Genomic DNA, 26,268 nt, shown 5'->3' on the forward strand with positions numbered 1-26,268 from the left:
AATTCATGATTGAGAAGGACCAGGAGAAGGGAGGCATTCCCCCGACTGTTGTGAATTGTAATAAGAAGCCTGGAAAAGGCCAGGGGAAGGGAGACATTCCCCCTATGGTTGTGAACTGTAAGAAGAAGCCTGAGAAGGGCCAGGGGAAGAGTCTCATTCCCCCTGGTGGTATGAACTGTGAAAGTAAAAGCCAAGAGAGTGTGAGAATGAAGCCAAGGAAGACCAGGGGAAGGGAGTAATTCCCCTGGTATTGTGAAAACGTGGAGCCAATTGAAGAGAGAGTCCATGGGAAGGGAGTCATCCCCCCCTTGCTGTTTGTGGAGGAAACATACCAGAGTCAAATGCCTGGTTCTCTTGGAGTCATTCTCTTGGAAACTGTGTTTACAAGATACCGGGAAAAGGGAGGCATTCTCAGCAACCCCATAGTGAAGAAGCAACTATTGGCAATAAGGAATGTTGATGTTTGAGCTGGTACTTTAACCTTTTGTGTTGAATTGAGAACTTTGCTGCTTGTTGACATTTCAAACTGGAACTTTGTTTTGTACCTTGGAAAGGGATTGAGACGTCTGGAAGGAAGCTACTCCCTCAGCTAAAGGTCCCACCTACAACTGAAACTGTAATCCATTGTCCAGAAGAAGGGATTCATTCTTCTGGACCAAGAAGATCCACTACCTCTTTTTTTTAGTTACAAGTGTAAGGGACAGAAGCAGGGTTTTTTGACAGGACGGTGGACTCATGATTTACATAGACATCCTAACTGAATCCTTAGTATTTTAGTTGAGGTAGGGAAATCCCTCTAAGAGTAAGAGAGAGGAAGATTTTCTCTTTATTTTCGAAAATAAAAAATGTTTATGAAAACAACCATGCCACCTGTGTGTTTTTCTCCTTCTGCACCCTAACAGTATGGATAGTGACATCGCCCAATTCGAAGAATGGAACTGAAAACCAATGGAACTCACTTGAATGGGAGCAGAGGGCATGCTTGGCATCATCATTCCCGGCATCAGAGTGGGTACCATGCCTGGCATCTGCAGAAAGGAAAGAGAAGGGGAAAACACAATGTATCATCTCTGTGAATGGGTTCACAGTGATACCTCTCAACACCAAGAGAGTCAAATGGCTATAATGCGGGCCATCAGCTGCTCACATTATATAAAGATCCCTAACAAAACAAAAAAGCAGGCTACCAGCAGCACATGAAATGCAGAATGCCAGTAGAAAATGTAACCCGGTTCCCAGGTAGCACATATAATCCAGGACCTCAGCAGCCCATGTCTACCCTAAACAAATTAACCAATCGGCTGATCAAACTGGCAGGTCAACTTATGAATATTATTTCTGAACTTCAACCTTGACATAACCCACAAGACAGACAAGCGCTTTAATATAGTTGCACGGCAACATTACGAACTCCACAAAACACCCAATAGATAATACACATCAAAAGTGCTATACGCCAAAAAGTAAACTTTATAATGGGGCCTACGAGAGCTCAATTTCCTACAGCAGTGTAGCACAAGATAAAGAAGGTTAGAAACATGTTTGGCTCCCATATTTGAACATTCTCAGATTCTGTCTCGACTGGTGCATCTTAATTCTCTAGTCATGCCACCAGCAGATCTGGTCAACCCTGCAGCCTTTCACATATAGAGAAGTCCGCCAAACAATTCTGACTTAGCGCTTTATCCTGATACTATCATTAAAAATAAGGACGTGTCGCAGGAAAGGAGTTTGAGAAGGGACGATACAAGCAGAGGATTCCCAAAAGACCACTGACATAGGAGTGGTCTCGCCTTCTCAACATGAATAGAAACTGACTGAGTAAGGAGTGCTGCGGTGAGAATAAGCGCGGGACAGTTGACCCAGTTGGGAACATACAAATCGAATCCCACCCTCATTTGATACTGACCTCCAGGGCACCCAGGTACCCCCCTCCCCCTTATTGAACAAGCATTCTGGGGATAGGGCCTTCTAAAGGGCTCGGGGCATCAGCACCGTTCCTGTGGTGCACTGATACCTCTGTTTGATGGAGCTGTGTGTGCTTTGCACCAAGCTGCAATGTCTCCAGCCAGAAGGCAGCAGATCAGTCCTCAATCATACACACAGCACAGGCCCCAAGTATTAGACACAATGCTGGCCCCCAGCAGCACTCATTATCAAGGCATCCAAGAACACACATAATAAACATCTCAACAGCACAAATAAAACAGGCTACTAGCAGCACACTGAATGCAGAAGGCCAACAGCAGATATAATGGAGGCCATGAAATGCAAACATCAAACAGAGGCTACAGAAACAGAGGTAAACCAAGCTGGCAGCTGCACATAGAACGAATGATGTATACTATTTGTTATGTCATATGCAAGTATGCTCAAAAGTTGTGTGTCATAGTTCGGGATGTCAACTTATTATATACTAAAAAGATTTTCACTGGTTTTGGAGTAACATGTACCCTTTTTGGAGACTACTATATCAGATGTAACTCCCCCTGCCTTGTGCCACAGTAATGCCCTCTACCCCTCTCTCCAGTCTCCAGCACCAAACATGCAATGCCCCAGGAGCATTCCCTACCTGTCCTAACGGAGGTGGTCCTGCCATGGGTGGAATCATAGGAGGCAGCATGCCAGGTGGCACAGGTGGCATTACTGGTGGTCTGTGTCCTAAATGTGGCATTCCGATTGGTGGGAAATGAGGCGGCATCCCTGGAGGAGGGATCTGTGACAAAGGCAGAAGACAGAGAAACACGCATTAGGAAAACAGTTGAAAATACGGAAACAAGAAGGATCTGCAGGAAAAGTTGCTGTTGCTGCCTTGCTGTACCCATTCTGTGTGTCTATAAAGCTAACACTGCTTCTGGTACATTTTTTAAATGGAAACATTTCCTATGAATATGAGGGAACCACCGAGTGTAGCGAGGGAGCCCAAACCAATGAGGGAGGGTTGAGGGGGTGAGGTTTTCCACGCTCACAATGTTTTTTTTTTAAATGGGTTAAAATGGCATATTTTACAGCACACTTTGTGAAAAATTAGGTAAAAAAAGCCACACAGTTTAAAATCAATTTGAGGGTCATACATAAATCCCACAGATTCAAGTCCCTAGCAGTGCAAATTATCATGTTCATGATGCCTTAGAAGACACTATATGACAGTATAAAAAACATTTTTTACTGGCTGTGCCCATACACGTCCCTACTGGTTGCACCAATGTATGCCAGTATTCCCACATAAAAACATGGTCAGTTTGCTTTGCCAATAATGCTGGTATAAAATGCACAAATGTAGGCCACTATGGCCACGTAAGAACAATCAGCTTCTTGGCTTTCCTCATAAAGCCACTTAGCCAGTAAAAAAATGCTATTCCACCAGAGGCAGGAAACGCCAACGGACAGCATACAGCTATAGTGCCGAACACCTGCGCATTTGGGGGACACCGAACATCCGAACTGTTATCAATGTTAAACTGTCCAGAAAGTCCAACCCAACAAGTTCACACAAATATAAAGAGACCCCCCTCAGTCTCCCAGAAATCAGTTCAGACAGATTATATATGACTTTACACATCATTTTAAAAAGGAAGCTAGCATTTTTGCACATGGACTATTCAGGAAATAAGTGATCTTTTGCATGACTGCAATCGTCCTTGCCATCACTCATTAGATTGAGATCGGGTGGCCCTCTTTGGTGTTACAATGCTGCACCAATGTCCGTCTTGCAGCACCCAGCGCCACTGTTGCTTGCAGATCTTGCCCAATAATGAAACCTAGCCTGACAACACTCAAAGTGCAATTGGTTCCCTGAGTCCAACAATTTTCATAGAGCCACCAAGCCTCGTTTCACCCAGTTTATCTAAGAGCCCATATTACCTACTATAGGAGATAAATGGCCTTTGTGTGATCAGATTGTCATGAGGCGTCAGCTGCGTGAGGCAGCAAGAGTACTCCCCACTGCATGTCCCTAAGTGCAACGGTTGTGAAGAAAGATTTTCTTTTTGCAGCTTTCCCTCTTTACCTCAATTAATCCCTCAACCGTTTGCTATTAATTCCTGTGCTGACTTTTGGCGGTAAGTAACAACCCATTTGCTTTACTTCCCTTGCTTAGCCCATCTGTTTGGGGCTTTGCAGGCTGCCAGTGCAGGGGAATTGCCTCCCATTGCGAGATGTCTTATTGTTTTTAAGCTGCACGTTCCAGTAAATTGTGGGAAGGGTACTTTAAATCCCTTTTGCTTTTTCTTGTAGTATTTTTGTTTTACTTTCACGATGTGTCCAATATAGTTTTCTGTAGTGTTTTCATTTTACTCACACGCATGTTTGCATTTTACAGCATAATGCCATTTTGAGTACCATATGCTCGAAATGGCCCTGCCACATTTTTTCCCCGTCTTGTCCTTTGGCCTTCTTCCTGACCACTCAACTCACGAAATGGCTTATAAGGAAAGCCCTTTCTGGGGCAAAGCCCCGACTTTCTGGGCAAAGCAGCAGTGTGAGCATATGGCCGTATGTGGGGGCTGGGACAGTCTGATTCTAATTCACACTCTCTGCTATTGGGCAGCTATAGGGCAGGGCGCTGCCCATGATTGTACAGTCCTTGCCAGGTGGTACAGTGCAGATCCATTTCATTGTTGGGCTGGGGGCGATCCTGGCCCATATTCAGGTTAAAAAGAGGAGTCTTGCAGCCATTCTGGAGATGGCAGTTTGGAGCTAAAGCCCTTATGATGAGCTGCAGCCTGCTGAAGACCCAGGGGCGACAGTTGAAGACATCCAGCATTGCCTCCAGCCACGTCCTGGTGAAGCCCTGCTTCTCTGGCTCGATCTCCTGAATAACATCATCGGTGTTTCAACCCTTGAGTTGCTGGACTCACCAGTTTGGACTCCTGCATGCCGATCTGGCCCCCTAGAGCCTTTGGAAGTGTTCTGGAACCAACCCGTGGGCTGACCAGCTCCATACAGGGAATCTGATGTGCATCAGTCGCAGTTCTTAGTTTTGGAACTTCGCAGGTTGCCAGTTTGGGGCAGAAGAGCAGTTCTCCTGTAGTTGCTGCTCTCCAACCTGAAGAGGTATCTTCTTGGAGCAGTTTCTTTGTCTTCGCAATGTGGGTTGCCTGATACTGCTTGAGCACAGTGTTCTCTACCGCTGCCTGCATCCACCGTGTCCTGGGGGTCTTGTCATTGTGGGAATCGTGGTGGGTCCTCCAGCTGCAAAGCATCAGGAACTGTCTCATCAAGAGTTCAGAACTGCCGCCTAGTCAGACCCAATCTCAACGCCGAAAACAACTATTGCACCCACAGCCCCTGAATACACTGCGATGCAACCAACGATCCAGGTAAGTGGGCCCAGCGAATCTAGGAACTGTAGGGTTAGCTTCTAGTTGAGTAGGGCATTCCCCTACAGTGGTGGGATTTGGGGAGGACCCCTAGTCTTGCAAATGTCTTTTTTTCTCCCGTCACTTAAACAGTTTACTCACCTGTTGGCTTTTTCCCCCACTTGTTTCTTCACTTTAAAGACTCCTAACTACCGACAAAAGGTATCTTCTTGGGACTTGGAACTTTTAAAGGCACTAGGCCCACTTACCTTAGCAGGGAAGGACTTCTTTTAAGTGCTAGGGGACTTATTTTTTTAGGCAGCGTACACTTGTTTCCATTGCTTTTCCAGTGTTCTTACAATGGTTTATAAGAATTTTAATTACTTTTTCATTTCTTACCTGTTTCCAGCTGCTTTATAACGTGCAGTTTTCCATGAATAGCTTTACAATGTCTTAAAAGTAAAATGTAGGTGAATCTAGTGATATTTTAAATTGTAAATGAATAGGCATCTACAGTGTTGATTTAGTAATACTTCTTACCCGATATGTTATTTGTTTAGTGTGTTCACGACTAATGAATAGTGTATTTATATACTTACAGTCTGTGTTCATGTGCTCTCTATATGTCTCATAGTACCATTGCACCACCCCTATATCTCCTGAAGTCCTTACTGCACATACCTTGATTGAGTTTGACTACACCCAAGTGTCCTTTGATTTTTCACTAAAATAGGGTTGCCTCTCAGAACCCTCTCTCAGGGCTGGTTTGGAAATCCATCTTAACAGTAAGACAGTGACTTGATTGCCCCTTAGGGTGTGATTCCCTGCCCGCCCCCCTTGACCCCTAGGTAGGGCTGTGTGGGGTGGGCACAGAATAACAAGTCTTGAGTTTTGATGAGAGGCGCCTCAGGGGTTCGACAGTTCCCTGAGTTCTGCACCCCTTGTCTTACTTGACAAAAATACAGCCAGAAAATATTTTGTAGTTCGTTGTGACTCAAAGAGACCTTATTATGAAGCATTACTCAAAAATATGAAGCTGAAACTTGAAGGTAGCAAGTCAATATATTTATTATCACTTCTGTTCTCTACCAGCTTTGATCATCATTATGCCTGCTATAATGAGAGCCATAATAACATAGCATACTATCATAAATGTGGAAAGCGTTATTGCATAAGCTAAAAACATAAGTGGCGTCTAACAAAGATTAAGTACAATTCATCATTTTTAACACACCCGCTTGAGCAATCATGGGGTTCATGTTATGTTGTCTGAGCTATGCTAAGGTATGATCAGGAGTGGAGTGACATAATAAAGCATGGCATCAGTCTAACATATGCAAATAATTTCAACCAACACACTTAAAACTCACGATTTCCAGGCCTTGCTCTTCTGCATGCAAAGTGACCACGGGGGCATGCTACTCTGACCTGCTATCGAATGCTCTTCCCAACCCCCCACGTTCAAATGGTCTGCTCTCGGCTGCCTGCTGCAGAATTCTCCCTAGCCTTAGTCTGTTGTGCTTTTTATATTAACACGCATGACTTAGTCTACACATACTATGTGCGTCATTTTCTTGGCCTGGACAGAACGTCTACAGTCTGACTATGCTCTTGAGTTTAGCTTTGCATTGCACCCTTGATTTACCTATGTGAAAACTCAAGTGACGGGTACTGTCTTTGCTTCTTGATTATTTCCATTAGAATGCATGGGCTTCCGCTTGACAACCAAGCAAAGCCCAGTGTTCTTTTCTGGCCTATTTAAAATGCCATTATATTGGATGTATTTTCTGAAGGGGGTTAGACGCGACAATTGCTTTGGACACTTTAACCGCACATCATACTTCTTGTTCAAAGGTGTTTATCAGTGCAGAAGCATCTCTTGACCCTGATACAAGCTCATCTACAACAGGAAGCTGTCACTTGTGGTTGGCTTATGTGCACCCATGTACTTCTAATTTGGTATGGTGTTCCCTGCCTTTGGCCTCTTATCTGATGTGCCAGGTGCGAGACTTAGCCGTTGAAGACAAGAAGCTGCTAACCTGTGGTTAGAAAGAGGAAATGATCAAACCGTGTTCATCGCATTTGTTTAGAGCCAAGGGACAGATTATGCGCTTACTCTTTGCTGACTGTGCTTCAGTGTGTGGTCAATGGAGCTTCTGCTCTTTAGAGCATGTGTCGATGCCTGTTCCTTGAAAACGGCTTTTGTATTAGAAGTGAACGTGTGTTTAATACTCTCCTCACACTTGTAGTCACTTGCTTAAATTCACCTGGTCTGAGCCAACTTGTCTTAATACGACCATTAATATGACCATTAGTTTAGTTTAGTTTATTCATTTGTATTGCGCACCAGACCCGAGGGTAAGGGGGCGCAGGAGCAACAAGGTTATTCGAAGCTTGGTTACAGGTTACAGTGCATTACAATGATTACAAAGATTACAATGGAAGGCAAAAAGTTTACAAATTTACAAATAAACATATTTACATAGTATACAGCAGTGCAGTGGGATGGATGGTATTAGTGGTCATTGTTCTTTAACCAATGTATACAGTTGCGTCTTAAATGTGTGTACTTTTGGGGTGTCCTTAGAGAGGGTGGTAGGGAGTTCCAGTGTTGGGCTGGAAGCTGTTGCCACCCATTTTGGAGCGTTTGAACCTGGGAACTGTGAGCAGGCTTGCGTTGGCGTTTCTGGTAGATCTATTAGAGGTGTATTTGCTTATTCTATCGACTAGGTAGCGGGGGGCAGCGTTGTTGAGGCATTTGTGTGTTAGTGAGACTACTTTTAGCAGGATTGTATCTGTAGTGTTGAGCCAATTATGGGATCTCCTAATGTTAGAGATGTGTTCTCTCTTGGGGATGCTGAGCGCTGCTCTGAGAGCGTTGTTTTATAGCGTCTGTATTTTGTTAGTGACCTGCTTGCTAGCTCCTACGTAGAGGGCATTACAGTAGTCCAGTTTTGATAATACAAGGGCTCTGGCTAACGTAATGCAGCTCTGGGTGGACAAGAAGGGTTTTGATGCTCTTATAAGCTTACATGTGTAGGCCGTGGAGGATGCCATAGAGCTAACCTGTTTATGGAAGGAGATGGAGGAGTCGATGTATATTCCTAAAGTTTTGACTTCTTTGGCTACCTTGATCGGGTTCCCGTCTATAATGAAGCTGGAGTAGTTGTGGTCCAATTTGGTTAGGTTTGAGGTAGAAGCAAGGATGATGAGCTCAGTCTTGTCATCATTCAGGCAAAGACTGTGAGAAGCCATTCATGCCTGGATGATGAGGTACACCTTGTTCACCAAGGCCAAATCATGGTTGTAATCTCCCGTCAACGGGATGAGGATCTGTGTATCATCAGCGTAATTAGTGTAGGTGATACCCAGACCATCTAGATCATCAAACAGGGGCTTTGTGAACACGTTGTACAGTGTGAGGGAGACACATGATCCTTGGGGGACTCCACATGTGATGGGGATGGGGTCGGCGGCAGTAGAGGTGGAGAAGACACGCATGGATCTGTTGCTAAGGAATGACTCGATCCAGCCGATGGCTTCTTGGGAGAAGTGGGCAGCTGAGTCCAAGTGATTGCATAAGATTTTGTGATCAACTAGATCAAATGCAGCGGAGAGGTCCAGGAGAAGTAATAAAGCAGTTTTCCGATTGTCTCTAAGGGTGTCAATTTGAGCCTTCAGGTCGATAAGGGCTGTTTCTGTCCCGTGTTGGGGTCTGAAGCCTGATTGCCGAATACCTAGGAGATTGTTTATTTCAAGGTATTTTTGGATTTGTTGGTAGGCTGTCATGTCTAATATCTTGAGCAGGAATGGGACGGTGGCAATGGGTCTGTAGTTAGTGGGAATGGAGGGGTCAAGAGAGGGCTTTTTGAGAAGGGGGAGGACCCAGGACTCTTTAAGGTTGCTGGGGACGGTACCTGAGGAGGAGAAGGCGTTAATGAGTTTGGTGATGAATGGTGAGAGGTCTCTTGCTGCATCTTTAACGATTTGTGGGGGGCAAAGGTCGCCCTGACAGTTGGATGGTTTTAGGCTGAGAATTATTTTTTCCCCTTCAAGAGTGGAGACTTTGGAAAAGCTGAAGCGAGTGGGGTTGGGTCGGGGGTGTTGGGGTATGGGGCACGGGGCAGTATTAGTGGGGTTGGTTGGTTTAGCTATGGATTCTTTCTTATTTTTAATTTTAGTTTGTAGGCCTGTGACTTTATTGTTTAGGGCATTTTGGACACTTGTGCACCATTGTTTGTCCTTCACACAGGTGTCTGGAGTTAGCACCGGTGTTTCTAGTTCTTTAATGATCGTAAACAGCTCTTTGGTGCTGGAGTTGGATTGTGCAATTCTCTGGTTGTAAGACTCTTGTTTGGCAGCTATGATTTCTTTTTTTGTAGTTGGACGTTATTTTATTAAGCACTAACTTGTTATGGTCTTTGGGAGACTGTCTCCAGGCTTGTTCCATTTTGCATTTTTCTAATCTAAGAGCTTTACGGTGGCTAGAGAACCATTGGTTGAGGTGCTTTTTCGGTTTACATTTTCTTAGTTTTAATGGTGCAATGGAGTCTAAGGCTGTGCGCATGGTTTTGTTATAGCCTTCTACGAGGTCGTAGGGGTTGGAAGTAGCAGGGAGTTGGTTAAGCGTTGGGAGGATGAGAGGGATCAATTTTTCCACTGTGATATTTTTCTTACTTCTCGTGGGGATGGCTGAGGCTAGCACATTAATCCATGACAATCCCCTCAAGGCAATGTGGCACAGATCAACGGATTTGTAGCTCAGTGAAGTCCTTAATACCCTTACTGGGAGCTGTGTTTACATCAAGATTGTCTATATTGGTGGCATAAGGAAACACGTACACATCATATTTCAGCACAGCGCTGTTGCATGCAATAAATAAACTAAGCCGCTTGATATATTTGCAAAGTGCCTATGAGCCTGTAATGTGTGCTATACACAAAAATAAAACATCAACAGCTGCATCAAATTTAGAAAGGGTTACTACTTGCTAACATTAGCATGAATTAATACATATATACAACATTGAGGTATTCAGCATGAGTCCATTATATTGTCACTGGACCTAGCTAATAATGCATGTATTCACAAGGAGGTATTTAGGTTGATTGCAAAATCATTACTGGCGATGGCTTCACAATACACTACAGGATCTTTTCAGAATCCATTAGTAATTAGCACCCAACATGGCTTGCGTCCTGGTTTTTTGATCCAATGAGCTGTCAAGCTTGTGATCTTGAGCACATTGTCACATGCATAAACAGTCAATAGTCTGAATCGGTGTCCTTGGAAATAAATCAGTATGTGAGTGTCTTTGTCACTCACTGCGATCAGCACATGGAGGTCATCCAGTTCATATGTTTGCTTTGCATTCATACTTGCATCTTGAGGTAGAATGTGATAATTCTTTAGTTCAGTGCTGTCTGACTGAGCAGCGTGCTTAGATGACATGTGTAGAATGTCAGGTGTTCTGAAAACTGAATTAAAAGCGAGTCTCTTTCTGAGGTAGGTTAAGAAGTATTGTGGAGGAGAGAACAGAATGCTCATGTCATCACTGCGCACTGTTTTAGGCATTTTTTTCTGCCTTGTGGTCTGGGTTTCAGAGCATGCATCGATCATTCTGTGGCTTACTTGGGCCCGGCTGTGATGCAGAGGGACCAGGTGCTTCCTTGGTAATGCCGTTGGGAGTGCTGAATGCATTGGGCAATAATGGCTTTCGTCCACTGCGCAATTTCTCTTGCTCTGGCATGACCCCATTATCAGGCGCGGTGTCAGAGGGACTCCCAATGAACTCACAATAGAATACTTGTGGGAAGTACCTCTGAATCCCACAAATGTCTCTATGCACAGCCAATGTCCTGGAGATTATATTGCGCCACAGTGGCAGTGTAGAAGGCAATGCTGAAACTCCCACGTTCTTTGCAAGCAATGATTCTTGGTGACAGACTCAGCACTTAGCACTGGCTGATACAGTAGATTTCTTCCTAGTTAATGACGAAATAAAATGCTTTTGAAACAGTGAACACTGCTCATATGCCATACGTCTGCACAGCTCTGTTCTGTACCGGAGACGGGTTGCTTCCAGGGCGGTAATTATGTGTCTTGTCATACTTTTCAGTGTCTACAGCAAAGTATGAGAAAAAGTCCAGGAATTATCACCAGACAACTGTGCCAATCACTCGGCGAAGTCAATGTTCTAATGACTGTGTCCAAGGCAATCAGCCCTTTATGTAGGAGATTCTAAGCTACTTTAGTGATTGCAGACAAGCCAGTATTGGCCCCATTAAACTGTGAGCTATCAATCAGAGAGTGCAAGGCTTCCTGTCTTGTATGTTCGGAGCCTAGTAGAGATGCAATCTGTTTGACCACAGTGGAATGTGCTTGCAGATATGCATTTTCAGTACGTCGCACTTCTAACCGCATTTTCAACAGCTTTGCTATGTATAAACTCAATTTCGGGTACTCACGTTTTTGTAAATTGCCACCAGGCCAGACTAATGATTTCAATTGAAATGAGCTAGGTGGATCCAAAATGAACCCACAGCATCTAACTTGTGTGCCTACAGTGATCAGAGTTGGTATTCCTATCGGGACATGACAGCAAGATTGGTTGAAATGCACCAAATATGAACCATTTTGCAATCTATGTGATTTACAGTAGAATGAGTCAATTGGTGCAATTTGCAGTGTGAATTTCGAGTTACTGTCACAGGAATTCACTGGCTCAGCATGTTCACATATTATTCTAGTAAAACCTTAGCAATCACGTAATGAGTACAGTGTCAGGTCAGGCCTAGCTGATGACACACATGCATGTGAATATGGTACCACATAATCTTCTCTGATCCACGTATCATTCACCCAATGTACATTACCCCAAGAGTGTAATTTTTGGCATATGATAGAGGGTGCTGTTTGAATGGGAATGTCTAGTGCTCTGTGCACTATCCAATTTGTGGAGCCTGACGCCCAAGCAGATGCTGCCGCTACACTCTTTGCTAACACACTAAGCAATAAGAAAGGAGAGCCGGATATTGCCTGGCGTGTTGCCACCTTGGACAGGTTAAGTGCCTGTATTTGTTCAGGCAATGAAATCACATTCCAATCTGGGACTCCTCTGCTGAGAGTGTCCAGAAAATCAGTTACTACAGAAGACTCACTGAGGACTCTTGGTCGTTTCTAATGATAGACAAGTCATTTTGAATCAAACCCACATCATCTGTTATGGCATCTCTTAGCGCATAGAAGCCTTGTTGTAGCGCTTGATCATTAGCAACTGAAACATGAAATCCTTGCTGTACTGCCTCACTTTCAATTTGCAGGATTTGCATTATTGCTTGTGACCAAGTGTACGTTTTTCCTGTTATGGATGCTTGTCCCACCTCACAAGGTACACCAGGGTCTGAGTTGGTGCAGGTAGCTGCTCTTCTGGCACGCCTACCTTGCGCCCCAGACTAGCAGCTGACTGCATGATCGCTGTCCAATTCTCTTCTTTTATGAGGTTATCTAGAGATTGTATCACCTCACTCAGGTGATATTCTGAAAGCATTCCTTGGCACAGCTTGCCTATTGATATAGCTTGTCCAAGCCCTATATGGGCCCACACTGAGTCCTGCTTTTCTTTTATTGCATTCATTTGCTTGAACCGCCCATAACACAGGTCCCCCTGATGCATAAGTAATATGCTTGGTGCCATTGCATTCTTTTGCTTCTCTATAGGACGCACTCCAAAACTCACCTTCCAGTTTCTTACATTCAGGGTAGAAATTCAGGTTCCTATTGCTGGAAATGGTCTGGAACTGCGTTTTATTTAAGAAATACATTAAATGTGGGAACCTACAAGCCATATCTAACGTGCAAACCCCTTTAATTTGCCATATCTGTGGACCCCAAGTAGACCATAGAGGGACAGTTCCCTGCCATGTTTGTTCAGTCATGTTTGCAAAGTATTCTCTGTAAAAGATGACTGAATCTGCAACATACGTATGTTGTGCATCATGTGGCTCAGGAGGGAATTTGTACTGATTTTCAAACATGTAATCCCCTGCTTGATATGGTCTCAGTGAAATATATGGGAACTGTGCTTTGAATTCAGGACAATTTGGAAAGGCACTGCACAGTGTTCCCAGAATGTGTATTTAGGCCACAGAATTGGCTCACGTTTGACAATTAAAAAGGCATTGTAATATCGCACATAACACACGTGAGGCCCCATTTCATGGAGGTCCTCCACATCATCAATCACATCAAATTTTGTGCAAATGTCTGAAACCTAGTTCTTAACAGTTCTCTGTATGTTCTAGACACTGGATTACTGGGTGCAAACAGTCTGGATTCACCAATCACAGAAAAGGTGTGGACTTGTAGCTGAGTTGCTGGGCCATTATAGGTTTTGAATGATGGCATCCACACGTGACCCGGAGTTAGAGGGAACATCTCTAATGAGGCTGGAGTTCCTGGCTCTTGGAACTCTCTTTTCTCTAACATGTGTGAAGAACTTAAAGGCTTTAGAACAACTTCTTTGCTTACAGGTGGAGTGGAAACCTTGCTCATAAAATGCCCAGAAGTCAGTGAGATGAAGAATAAAATGAGACTGAACCAAAGTAGGAAGAAATACTCTGCCAGTAATTCATAACACCGTTTTAGGAAGTCTGTCCAAAATAATTCTTTCATCACTTTAGCAACTTGGAAGGCTTTCTGTTTCCAAATTGGCAGACTTTCATTACTTTCCTGAATTGTGGATGTGTAATCAAGAGTGGCATATTCTTCCCCATCTTGCACACCTATCATCATCATTTGCCGGATCTCCATTTCTTCATCTTCCGTGGGCTCCTCACTTGGAAGAGGGAGGTTCTGTGGAAACATTGCGGAAACCATCTGGCACAGGTTTTAGGTGGTCCACAGAAACGTATCTAGTACCTCTCTTAGGTGGCATTGCGGGTAGGATGGCAGCTCTGGAAACTTTCACTCCGATTACTTGCACTGCTGTTCTGTAAGACGGTCCAAATGGAGTCTTATCATGAATCTTTTCCAGGACCCAATCTCCTGCTATGAAAGTGTTCTCAGGGCTGGCCTCAGCAGCTTCCACCTGGAGGGATTCCCTCAGCAGCGTTGTCGCCAACAGTTGCTCGTTCCTGGGTATGGGGCTGGGAAGAGCATGAAGGTCAGGCATATACATCTCTCGCCCAAACAAGAGTTCAAATGGGGTCTTACCATTGCATAGAGACTGGCATGGTAAATTATTCACACTCCTGACCACTGATGGTACATGGTCTAGCCAGCTCCCCCAAAGACAGAATGCTTTTAGTTAAGGCCATTTTTACAAACTGGTTTGCTCTCTCCACAATTACGATTTTGGCGAAAGTGGGTGCGAGAAATGCATCTCTGTTCCCCACGCCTCTAATGCCTTCTTCAGAGCCCGGCCCGAAAAAGCTGGACCATTGTCAGCATGGAACGTTTGAGTTGCTGTCTTGGCTACTACAGTCCTAAGTGCCAGTATGACTGATTTGCAGTCTGCTTTCTTTTGAGGAATCATTCAGGTAAACCTAGTGCAAGCATCTACTATTACTAGAATGTACTTATACTTGTTAACTGCTGATAGTGAGCCTATATGGTGCATATATTGGATCTCAAAGGGCGAGGAACCTCCTTAGGTTTTTTACTGTGGTCCACAGTTGTCTGTAAACATGCATCACAGTTTGCAATATATATTTTCACTTGTTGTCGAAGCCCTGGCCACCAGAAGCGATCAAGGAGCAGCTGTGCAGTTGCGCTCACCCCAAAATGGGTAGATACAAGTCCAGATTGTGTGGCTGCAATCAGCTTTTCCCTGTCTGCTCTATTTGATATTAATCTTTGAATAGCATCCCCTTTTTTCATAGGGATTGTGACTATTGCTCTATTATTTTCAATGTCATACATATAATTACTGGGGAAACCTTTTGGCCTAGGTACAATACCTAAACAAGCCTCTTTTATTTCCTCATCCATTGCAGTCGCTGAGCGAGTTATGGCTGCTATTGTTTTTCTCACTGTGTGCTCTTTGACATATATATCTGCCAATGCATTCCCAGTGCTATGAATGTGCCCCTTTGTATGTGCTCTTGTGTGCATTACCCATAGTAAAGGGCAAGTCTGTTTAAGATCCCAAACCTGCTTCCAGAGCTGCCTGGAAGTAATAGTTGTATGCCTAATGTCTTTGAAGTCGTTTTGCATCCACCACTGCACATCAGTGTTATACGCCCTGACAACGTAATCTGAATCTGAGACTACTAGAGTGGGCTTCCCTGAATCTGCTTGGCACAATGAAAGTAGTAGCCCATTCAATTCAGCAGTCTCGGCAGACATGTCTCCCAGGTGATTGGTTGCAATATTGTATGTATAAATTCTTCTTCATGTGTGAAGCATCCTATGACTGCTGCGCATGCGGCAGCGTACTTAGACCGTGTCCCCACTGCAGGGATAGCTGACCCATCTGAGTAAATCACCTGGAAACAATAAAACAATGGTATATCAGGCCGTGAGATGTCTGGCTCTGTGTCCATTGTCCAACTCAATCCACTCAGTCTTTTCAATTGTGCCTTATAATGGTACTTTACATCTGGAGCATGTTGAGATGCTGACCATGGAATCCATCTAGTGTGTAATGCTTTTGCATTTCGGACGCTAGCTTTTGTGGCAGCTTCTAGTTGAGCTAAAGGTGTGTTTATGTGTTTGGTTCTATTTGCTGCAAGAGGTCTCTCTTTCTGAATAATCATCTGAAATGAGGCCAGAATTTTCTCCTCAGGTGTAAATTTTAACTAAGGTGCGCATGCGGTAGCGTACTTAGACCGTGTCCCCACTGCAGGGATAGCTGACCCATCTGAGTAAATCACCTGGAAACAATAAAACAATGGTATATCAGGCCGTGAGATGTCTGGCTCTGTGTCCATTGTCCAACTCAATCCACTCAGTCTTTTCAATTCCGCCTTATAATGTTACTTTACATCTGGAGCATGTTGAGATGCTGACCATTGAATCCATCTAGTGTGTAATGCTTTTGCATTTGGGACGCTAGCTTTTGTGGCAGCTTCTAGTTGAGCTAAAGGTGTGTTTATGTGTTTGGTTCTATTTGCTGCAAGAGGTCTCTCTTTCTGAATAATCATCTGAAATGAGGCCAGAATTTTCTCCTCAGGTGTAAATTTTAACTCAGGTGTGGAATATACATGTGACTTATATGCCATTGATTTAGTCTCCCCTAGGTTGCACACTGTGTATGTGAAAGCATTGTCTCCCACCACAAGGTTTATCTCTAAGTCTTTATCTGTATTCCTGTCCTGCAAAGGACCAGTGTGAGTCATTAATTAATATACTCGATGGATGCAGAATACGAGTGTGTTCTGGCAGCCAGTGAGCTGCCTTGAAATTTGGTTTTATCAAAGCATACAATGGTTTCACTAGCTCAGCAAAATTAGAAACATACGATCTGCCAACATTTAACAGCCCTAGAATAGCCTGTATCTTCTTCAGTTTAAAACAGTACAGCATGGATTGTATTCATGATTACTGCCCTGGTGAAGCTCTTAAAGAGCAATATGTGTTGGTATGAATCAGAGGTTTTATAATAGATTGGCAGTAGAATTAATGCCACTAGATGGACTCCTCTTTCATAACATGCTCTATTTATGCTTTGATTTGTAACAAAATATTTTCCTTTTTTTTTTTAAATGCATATTGCTTTTCACAGTAATCCGATTCTTTCAAATATTTGATACATATATCAAAAGTGTGGTATCTTAATTGGGAAGCAGAGCCTACAACTTTTCATTTGAGTGGCACAGTAGCTAATAACCCTAAAGCCCCTAACCCCATCTTTTAAAATATAGAATCATATTTTAGGTTTGACTTTGCTATCTTTTCTCTTTGTACATTATATATAGAACTCACAAAGTTCCAAACAATAACCACATGTGGAGACAACTGAGATGAGGATTTAGCATCACTATCTGCACTAAGTGGGTGTATGCAGAATACCTTTAGATCCAACAATTCTAACAATGAAACATGAAAAATTTGTGAAACACAAAAAAAGAGTATCTAAGAAGGCGATTGCAAATACTACCAAAAAGCCACAATGGGCAAATATTTAGAACTAGACAGAGTACCCTGAAGTCTTACACTTTGTGTTTTCCTTTTTTTAATGAGGTTGAAGAATGTTGAGTTATCCAACAAATGGGAAGAAAACAAACAATCCCTCCATGAACATGATGACTAGGATTATTGAGCATGCAATTTAAGCATATGATCAAATAAAAAATTCAATTGCTACACTAAAACGAGAAATTGAAAACATGGGGAGAAAAAAAACAAAGAAAAATGACATTACGTTACATACAATTCTCAAGGAATAACAGGAACAGGTCAAATTAAAAACACATCTTTTAAAGAGATTACAAGGGCAGCAAAGTCTATGCTTTTCAAACCAGATATGACCCAGCACACAGAGCAGGATGTTCAAGGGAAGGCACTCCTAACTCCTTAGTAAGCGCACAGCCATAAAGTGCAGGTAGTGGGGAAGAAAGCATTTCAGAATCAGTAACCAGCAACACCGCTACTTGCACTTTTTTCAAAAAGGATTTTGAGCAAAAATCAGAAAGTGCAGAAAATAATTGAAATTACCAAAAGAGTAACCTTCTACAGACGTGCCAACAAGATACCACAACCAACAATACATGCACAGAGGAATATGAGGTGGCAGAAAATCAAAGAAATCAAGACAGAAAAAAGGACTAGAGGTTACAATAAGAGCTAAATACAGAGCCAACACAGTAATCAACCTCTCAAAGCCACTGAGTGAGATTTTAGTCTTAAACAAAGCTCTATGCTTTGCTCAAAGTATGACTTATTCCACATAGAATGTATGTAGATCGTTATAAATTCACTAGAAAATGGACACACAAGATATTTTCCATAATAGAATCCCTCATATGAAGACAGGTAAGAACACTGACCCTATACTTACTTCCACAATTGAAGATTTAGAGTATACCAATCATCTCTTATCACTAAATGAAGAATTTACAAGCACTTTAGATCCGTTAGCTTTGGAGTTAAATTATGTTCCAGACAAAACTCTAAATTTGAACACAATCTTACTCCCAAGAATCATGTCAATAACGAGGGAATTTAACGTAATCTCACCTCTAAAGAAAGGAAAGCATTAGGAGACCTTACAAGCAATTCACACCTAATCATTAAGCAGCCGTAGTGGTGGTTAATAAATCTGATTACATCACCACAGAAGGAAGGCTGGAGTCAAGATTAGTGAGCAGATCTTTACGGGTGTTCAGGAGAGAAGTTTCCATGCCTCTGGTTGCTCTGAAACCAGACTGATGGTAATGGAGACAACCAACAGATTAAGAGTATGCTGGTAGATGGCCAGCTTTCCCCGGAGTTTGCCAAGGAAAGGAGTGATAGAGATCGGGCGGTAGTTTGCCGGACAGGTAGGATCAGCTGAAGCTTTTTTGAGGAGGGGGTGCACAAGGGAGTGCTTGCAGAGAGAGGGGAAAGATCCAGTGGCAAAGGAGTGATTGCAGAAATCGGTCAAGGCTGGAGCGAGGGTGTCAATGTGGTCCTTGATGGTTTTGGAGGAGAAGGGCAGCATCTGTTTGGACAACACTTTCATAGGCAGGACTTGTCTACAAACCGTGTCAGGTGTTGTCAGAGAGAAAGAGGAAAAAGGAGGATGAGAGGGAGAGGCGGCCCGAGGGGGCTGGTAAAGATAGGGGAAGAGGAGAGCCAGGACAGGATGTCTTGAGTTTTAGTGGTGAATTGAGAAACCAGGGCCATACAGAGGGCCTCGTAAGGAACAGGAGAAGTGGAGACTGCAGAAGGTTTGGCCAGCTCTATTCGGATTTTAAAGAGTTTGGCTATGTTACTAGAGGCCGCAGAGCCACGGGCTTGGCTGGAGTCTCTCTTCTTGGACAGGACTGACGTCTGTATTGCCTTTGGAGCAGGTGGCAGGCCAGTTTGTCAGGGGATGTGCCCGAGGCCCTTCACTTGCTCTCAGCCACCCTGCACTTGCGCTTTCAGGGTGGCAAGGTCAGAGTCATACCAAGATTTGCACTTGGAGGTAGGCTTCAGGCAGATTCTCATACCAGGGGCAAGGCTGCCCAGAGTGTTGGAGATAGAAAGATGCAGGTTAGAAAGGGCTGTGTTAGGGTGCGAGTCAGCCGCAGGAGTAGGAGGAGCAGAGAAGGTGGAGACAAAGGCATCCACTGGCACATGCTTCATGGGCCGAATGACCGAGAAGGTAGGTGGCAGTGCTGGGGTGGGCTTTGCCTGGGGGACAGAGTTTCAGGTGAGAGGAGAGCAGAAAGTGGTCAGTCCAGGAAAGAGGAGTGCTGCGTGAGTTAGAGAGGGTGATGTCAAAGGAGATGAAAACATCCAAGGTGTGTCCGGCAGAGTGTTGGACCAGAATGTAGAATGGTGAGAGTGTTTGTCGAAGAGCCCAGAGGAGGGATTAGAAGCATCCAGGTCGATGTTAAGGTCTCCAAGCAAGAGAAGTTGAGAGGCAGAGGGAAGGAGAGAAGAGGAACTGTCAGCCCACTCAGAGGTAGAAGGCAACCTGGCCAGGTGACCTGTAGATGATGGCTACAGTCAGAGAGAGGCCAGGATAGATAGCAAGCCTGCAGACCAGGCATTCAAAGGAGTTGTAGGCCTGCATAGGAATGACAGAAGCAGTGACCCATTCCGGAAAGATCATAGCTACTCCACCTCTGGGTCGGTTGGGTCTTGGCCTGGAGAGGATCTTTCAGCCATCAAGGAGGAGAGTGTCAAAACTTGTGACAGAGCAGGCCATGAACCACATCTCACTGAGAGCAAGGACATCAAGGCCAAGTTCTTCCAGGAGGTGGCAGATGTCAGAGGAGTGTTTGGCAGCAGAGCGAGAGTTGAGTGTAGCGATGTGGAGCAGGTTGACACATTTGAAAGACTTCTAGGATGGGGTACATATGTGAGTGTCGCTATAGCTTATAACCTGAATACCCCCTCCCATCTCTGTGGCAATGCGCCTTATCTAAATTGTATTTAACCAGTACCCGTTTTCGGCATCCTCTTGCTTATCCACAAGCATTTAATCTTGTGCTTCCAACTGACTGAATCTGCCAATCAACTTTGATTTTTTTGGCAGGTGTGTTCGCAATTTCATGGGCTTTTGCCCATGTCTATTAGGGAGATTTGTCACAGCCCTCTGGTCTGGGATGCGAAACCATCTAACCCAATGGTCTGTAATCCTGAGTCTCTCGAGATGTTTTGGTCTACGACTAGCTATGCTGGCTAGGGCTCATGGGAGTTGCAGGAAAGGTTGCAGACACTGATCTAACTTAATGACAAAATAGGCTTTGAACTAAAAGGTAGCCCAGACCTCTCTATAAGTTAGCTGTGGCAGAGCAGGCAGGCCTGATTCAAGGGAGGGAGGAAGGCTGGTAGTGTTTAAAAAGGTTTGTCCACACAAACACCCAACCAAAAACACTCATTGCGAGTTCAGCAGTAAAAGTCAGGTGTTTCCGTGATGCGGGTCCCACTGTTTCCGGCAATGATCACGGGTTGTCGGGCTCACACATTCCAGCAACGGTGGCACCTGCATCATGGAAACACAGTGAAAAGTGCCAAAAAAACAACGTCAGATGCCAGAGCTAGCGTCACCAGAAACAGCAGCACCGGACTTACCGTGACCGGAAATAAAGTGATCGCCGGAACAGGAGACAGTCCAGCAGCCATCACAAAAACACAATCTATTGCAATCTACAGCATCCACCACTCCTAACTGCATCAATCAAAAGTGGAACATGTCTACTTGCATCCGCATCTGAGAAGCGCAGCTTAACATGCTATCTGATACCATTGTCCTGCATTCAGGGGAGATGTCCTCCACTAACTAGCGCCGCCAAACACAACTGCGCAGAAAGGCCATATGGGAAGAAGTGGCACAGAAGGTCTCTGCAGTGGGGACAACCCCACGCACAGTCAGGGTTTGCCACAAGCGGTGGGATGACCTCCGCTTGAGGGTCCAGAACCTCCTCTCAGCACACCGCAGGCAAAGCATGGCCACAGGTGGAGGACCCTCCTCGCCAATTAGACTCATGCCATGGGAGAAGTGCAGCAGTGTGCTGCACATGGAAACCATAGAAGGGGTTTGCGCTGCAGAGGCTGGACGGTGTGTACACGTAGCCACAAAATACTGAACAACCCCTCTGGTCACCCTGCCCCCACCACCGTACCACCACATAACAGCACCGTCCCCATTCCCCAGAATACACCCTGCAGGCACACACATCGTGGCCATACACCCTGGCCCCCTTACAATCACCCATGCCTGTAAAACATGATGAACACTGCACAGGCACCCTGTACTGCCACGTGTAGAGGCATTTTACCCCACACAGACACACAGCACCCTGCCACAGTGTACTGCATGCATGCCTGGCGTGCCACCACTGGCACCAAGACACAACAAGGTTGTACCTCAGCTCCACCCACACATGGCCACCCTCCCATACAATGGCAATGACACGTGTACCCCAAGTACCTGCCAGACCTGACAAACACCCCCAATACACATACTGGCCACGCAACTGGGTCATCTATCAGGCCCAGCCTTGCCCGATCCAACCACCCCCACTCCTCTCTCCACATCCAAAAAGCCCACACTCCGGCAGAGCCCCCATACCACCGTCCCAAGCAAATGCCAGGACACCACATCAATAGTCCCAGTACATCAGTGTATCATGTACCAACATCCCACAACCTGCAGCTGAGTCCGCACAACAGAAGCATGCGTGCACCATGCCATGTTCAACGGCATGTCCCCTCTACAGCATGCCTCACAACCTAAACATTAAATGTATCTGTGCATCTTGAACAAACCCTGGTCCCTAGCATAATGCTTTTATTCCACCCTCAGGCACTTCATCTGACAGCAACGTGCTGCAATCAAGCACCTCAAGGAGCATCAGATGCCGACGGCAGACAACTGCACAGAGCACCACTACCCAGGACACTGCAGCAACCACTGCGATGGCCACAACTGCCACTCTAACGCAGGCCGCACCTGTGGTGGCTACACCTGCTGCCCCCTCCGCCCTGAGAGCACCTGGGGTGGCTACACCTGCTGCCCCCTCTGCCCTGCCAGAACCTGTGGTGGCTACACCTGCTGGAGGAATAGTTGTGTGAAGGGGGTGTTGGTCAACCTGTTATTTCAAATCATACATTTCAGTACACCGGGTGTTGCATAGAAATCATGACTGGATATTCATATTTCATGTGATTGTGTGATTTATTTTGTGCACAATGTAGATTGTGGTTGGTGGCCATGTGCATGTGTCTTAGCGTGCATCACACCCATCCATGACATCCCTGCGATGAGGCAATGCAATTTCATCCTCGCTGTCAGTGTTGTTCTCTGCCTCCGCTAGGTGCATGCCCATGTCTGGGGGAAGGGGAATGTTGCGCCTGATCAACATGTTATGTAACATGGCACAGGCCAGGACAATCTTGCCCTCCTTGGCGGGGCTGTACATAAGTGCACCCCCAGACCTACTCAGGCAGCAGAACCCTGCCTTCAGCAGCCCAAAAGTGTGCCTCCTGGCTGTGTATTGTTCTGTGTTTTATGCACAGGGCTTTGAAGAAGATTTTCTTTCTGAACGGGTGCCAATGTAACATCCTGAGTGCTGTTGTGATGTGATCTCTTCTGCTGAGTTTGAGGAGGGGTCTGGTTGCCACGATTTCTATTTGTTGTAGTTTCCTCATTAGGTATTCTGACATTCCAAGGTATATGTTGTTAGTATAATCAATCCTGGTGAGGGATATGATGGCCAGTGTTCTGTGCTCGAAGGAGAGGAATCGTAGGATCTTTTTTATTGTTTGTAGGAGAAAGAAGCATTTCCGGATTGTTGCATTCACTTGAGGTTCAAATGTTAACTCACTGTCCATGAGGATTCCAAGGTTTTTTACAGCTTTAGAGAGCGTTGGTTGGTTTCACAGCTCTATTGGCCACGGTATGTGCTGGTTGTTCCCTCTGTCTTCCAGTGTTATCATGATTTCAGTTTTGTAAGGATTGATTTTGAGTGCGTTAATGTTCATCCATTGGTGCATGCTCTTCTTGTATATCTCTGAATTTGAAGATAATTTGTGTATCGTCTACGTAGCTGTAGCATGTTAGTCAGTGCCTTTTGAGGAGGTTGATTAGTGGTATCATGTAGATGATTAAAAGAAGCAGGGATAGTGAGGAGCCTTGTGGTACTCCACAGGAGGAATCCTGTGGCGTGGATTTGAAAGGCTTCAACCAGATCGTTTCTGTCCTTTACATGAGGAATGATTTGATTCAGAGCAGTGCTGTGTCAGTAAACCCTATTTTTTCCATTCTTTTTATTAGGATGTTGTGGTTGACTGTGTCGAAGGCAGCTGAAAGATAGAGTAATATCAGTGCTCATTTGGGGTTTGAATCTGCATTCATCTTTAGGTCATCCCATTTGAGACTAGTGACGTTTCAGTTCCTCTCAGGAGTCTGAATCCTACTTTCGCCTGATCCAGTAGTTGGTTATTTGCTACATGCTCCAGTAGTTGTTCGTAGACTTAGGTCTCTAGTATTTTTGCTGTGTAAGGGATGTTAGAGATTGGTCTGCAGTTTGAGAGGACTTCCACATCACCTGTTGTGTCCTTGAGTAGAGGTTTGATTTAGGCCGTTTTAAAAATTCTTGGCACTTTCCCTGTTGAAAGGGATTGATTGAAGCGGTTTAGGTAGTATTCCGCTTGTGTATCCTGTGCAAGGATAGATTTATAACATCTGGAAGTCATGGGTCCATCAGAGAACCTGCCTTGTTGCTCTTTTTCAATAAACTAAGTAGTTTGACTCTCGCCATCTGTTTGAAGCAGTACATTTTGTTAGCAGGATCTGGGGTTGGTGGTAGCTGGTGGGTTGTCTGGTTGATTGGTCTGCTTTGTATGATTCAGTGATTTTGTTCTTAAAATGGTCTGCAAAATCATTGCTTAGTTTTTGGGAGGGTGTTGCTGCGTTGTTGCATCCCGGTGGGTTTCCCATCTCATTTATGATGTTGAATAATTATTTTAGTTTTTTTAAATTAAACATATTTTATTAATTTCCATAACAATCCACATACAACGTGCCGAAACGCGGCACATAAAAATAATTTCCCAACATTTCCCCTCACAAGCCCCACCCCCACCCTTACAGCCTTGCAATTCCCCAACTCGAGTTCTTAACTTGTGGGTGTTGCGTCTCCTTCTCTGTTCGAGGAGCTGTCTGCCTCTGTTTCCTCTTGTCCAGACTCCATCAATGAGGCGATCAAGTGTAGCCAGGCTGTGAGTGTGTCCGCTTCCTCTTCACCCCCTCTAGCCACTGCTTCCCTCCACACCACCGTTTCTGCATCTGCTCATTTCAGGAGGTCCCGCCACCATACCTCTACATTTGGTCTCTTGCTTGCTTTCCAATTCATTGCTATCGTGCGTTTAGCAAGAATGAACGCCAGGTCTTTAAGTTTGCTTACGAGTTTGAGTTTACGCGGTCTAGGGAATCCACCCACCATGCATGCCCACAAAGAGTCCACTTCCAATGTTATCCCTTTGCCTGTCAGGTGTGCTACCTCCTCCCAATATCTTGCTATTTCCGGGCATGTCCAGAACATGTGTACCATCCCTCATCTGCCTCTCCACATCTCAAGGCATTTCTCTGTATTCATGTTCGTGAACTTAGCAATCCTTTTAGGGGTCATAAATGCTCTGTGGGTGACATATTCCGTTAGATACTGCCTGAAACGTTTCTATGGCAGCGTCCAGTTGATGGGTCAGTTCCACTTCAGACCACGTTTTCTTTATCATTGTCACCAGCCTAGCGTATGTGATATATTGCCCATGATGTAAACCTGTGTCTTCTCTCAGTGTATCAAATTCTATCTTCTCCCCCTCTTGCCACACATCTCCTATAGTTGTTACACCCACTGGTTCCCAATGTTCTCTAATAGTCCTCCTCAATTGCTCATCCACTCCTCTCAATGTCACCAACCAAAGGAACCCGTGGGGAGCACGGTAGAGGACTTCTCATCACCTGACAGGCTCTACGCCAAATCCTCCTCCCAGGTCCAGTAATGCCGACCCCCTTCCCTTCGGAGGTTCAGCCAACCACATCCATTTGTTCAGAAAGTAAGGTGTACACTCCTCCCTTAGTAGTCTTGACTCTGGTGTGGGGTCCTTGGATAACCCTCTTGCTACATATTGAAGTTGGCCCGCTAGGTAATACACCTCGAAATTGGGCAGCCTAATCCCTCCTTGATCATACGGGTTCTGCAATTTCCACAATGCTATCCTGTTCCTGGAGTTGTGCCAGATGAACCCCCTGCATATATTCTGTATCCTGGTGAAGAACCGTTTGTGTATCATATACGGGCCATTCGCAAAGTAGTGCAGTACCCTGGGTAGTACTATCATCTTTAATAGTGCAGTTCTGCCCATCATGGTAAGAGGTAACCGGGCCCAGAATACTATGCTTCGTTCGATTTTTCCCCCCCGCCTTCTCCGTGTTATACTTGTGCTCATCCTCTACTTTGTGATATATATCCACTCCCAAATACCTAAAAGTGTCAGTTGTCCATCCTATCTGTAGCACAGGTAGCTCGCACTGTGGTATTCCTACTTATCTGCCCAGGGGGAATATGGTGGACTTTTTAGGATTGATTGTTATGCCAGAGAGTATCGCATATCATTTCATTACCTCTAGAACATATTGCAGGTTTTCTCCAGGGTATTGCAGATAGCAACATGTAATCTGCATATAATGATATCAGATGCTGTTCCCCATTTCTGTTGAATCCCACTTCACTATATTGCTGTCTTAGGTATATCACCAAAGGTTCCAGAGCCAAGACAAAGAGCATCGGGGACCAGGGGCACCCCTGCCTAGTGCCTCTACTTAGA

The 26,268-nt window shown here is 44.8% G+C and overlaps 1 protein-coding gene across 6 annotated transcripts in view; it reads right to left on the reverse strand.

The window, feature by feature from the left end:
* PRPF40B (pre-mRNA processing factor 40 homolog B) overlaps positions 1–26,268 on the reverse strand; it is a 1,091,929-nt gene that overhangs the window by 707,149 nt on the left and 358,512 nt on the right. For all 6 annotated transcript variants that reach the window (XM_069653885.1, XM_069653882.1, XM_069653883.1 and 3 more), the window contains 2 exons: positions 2,573–2,716; positions 960–1,028 (listed from right to left, as the gene is read on the reverse strand). In XM_069653885.1, coding sequence (XP_069509986.1) covers positions 960–1,028; positions 2,573–2,716 — 213 coding nt within the window. The remainder of the gene's footprint in view (positions 1–959; positions 1,029–2,572; positions 2,717–26,268) is intronic.

This window comes from Ambystoma mexicanum, chromosome 3q (genome assembly GCF_040938575.1).
Source record: "Ambystoma mexicanum isolate Mex_15411 chromosome 3q, UKY_AmexF1_1, whole genome shotgun sequence".
In the NCBI taxonomy this organism is placed as follows: Eukaryota; Metazoa; Chordata; class Amphibia; order Caudata; family Ambystomatidae; genus Ambystoma; species Ambystoma mexicanum.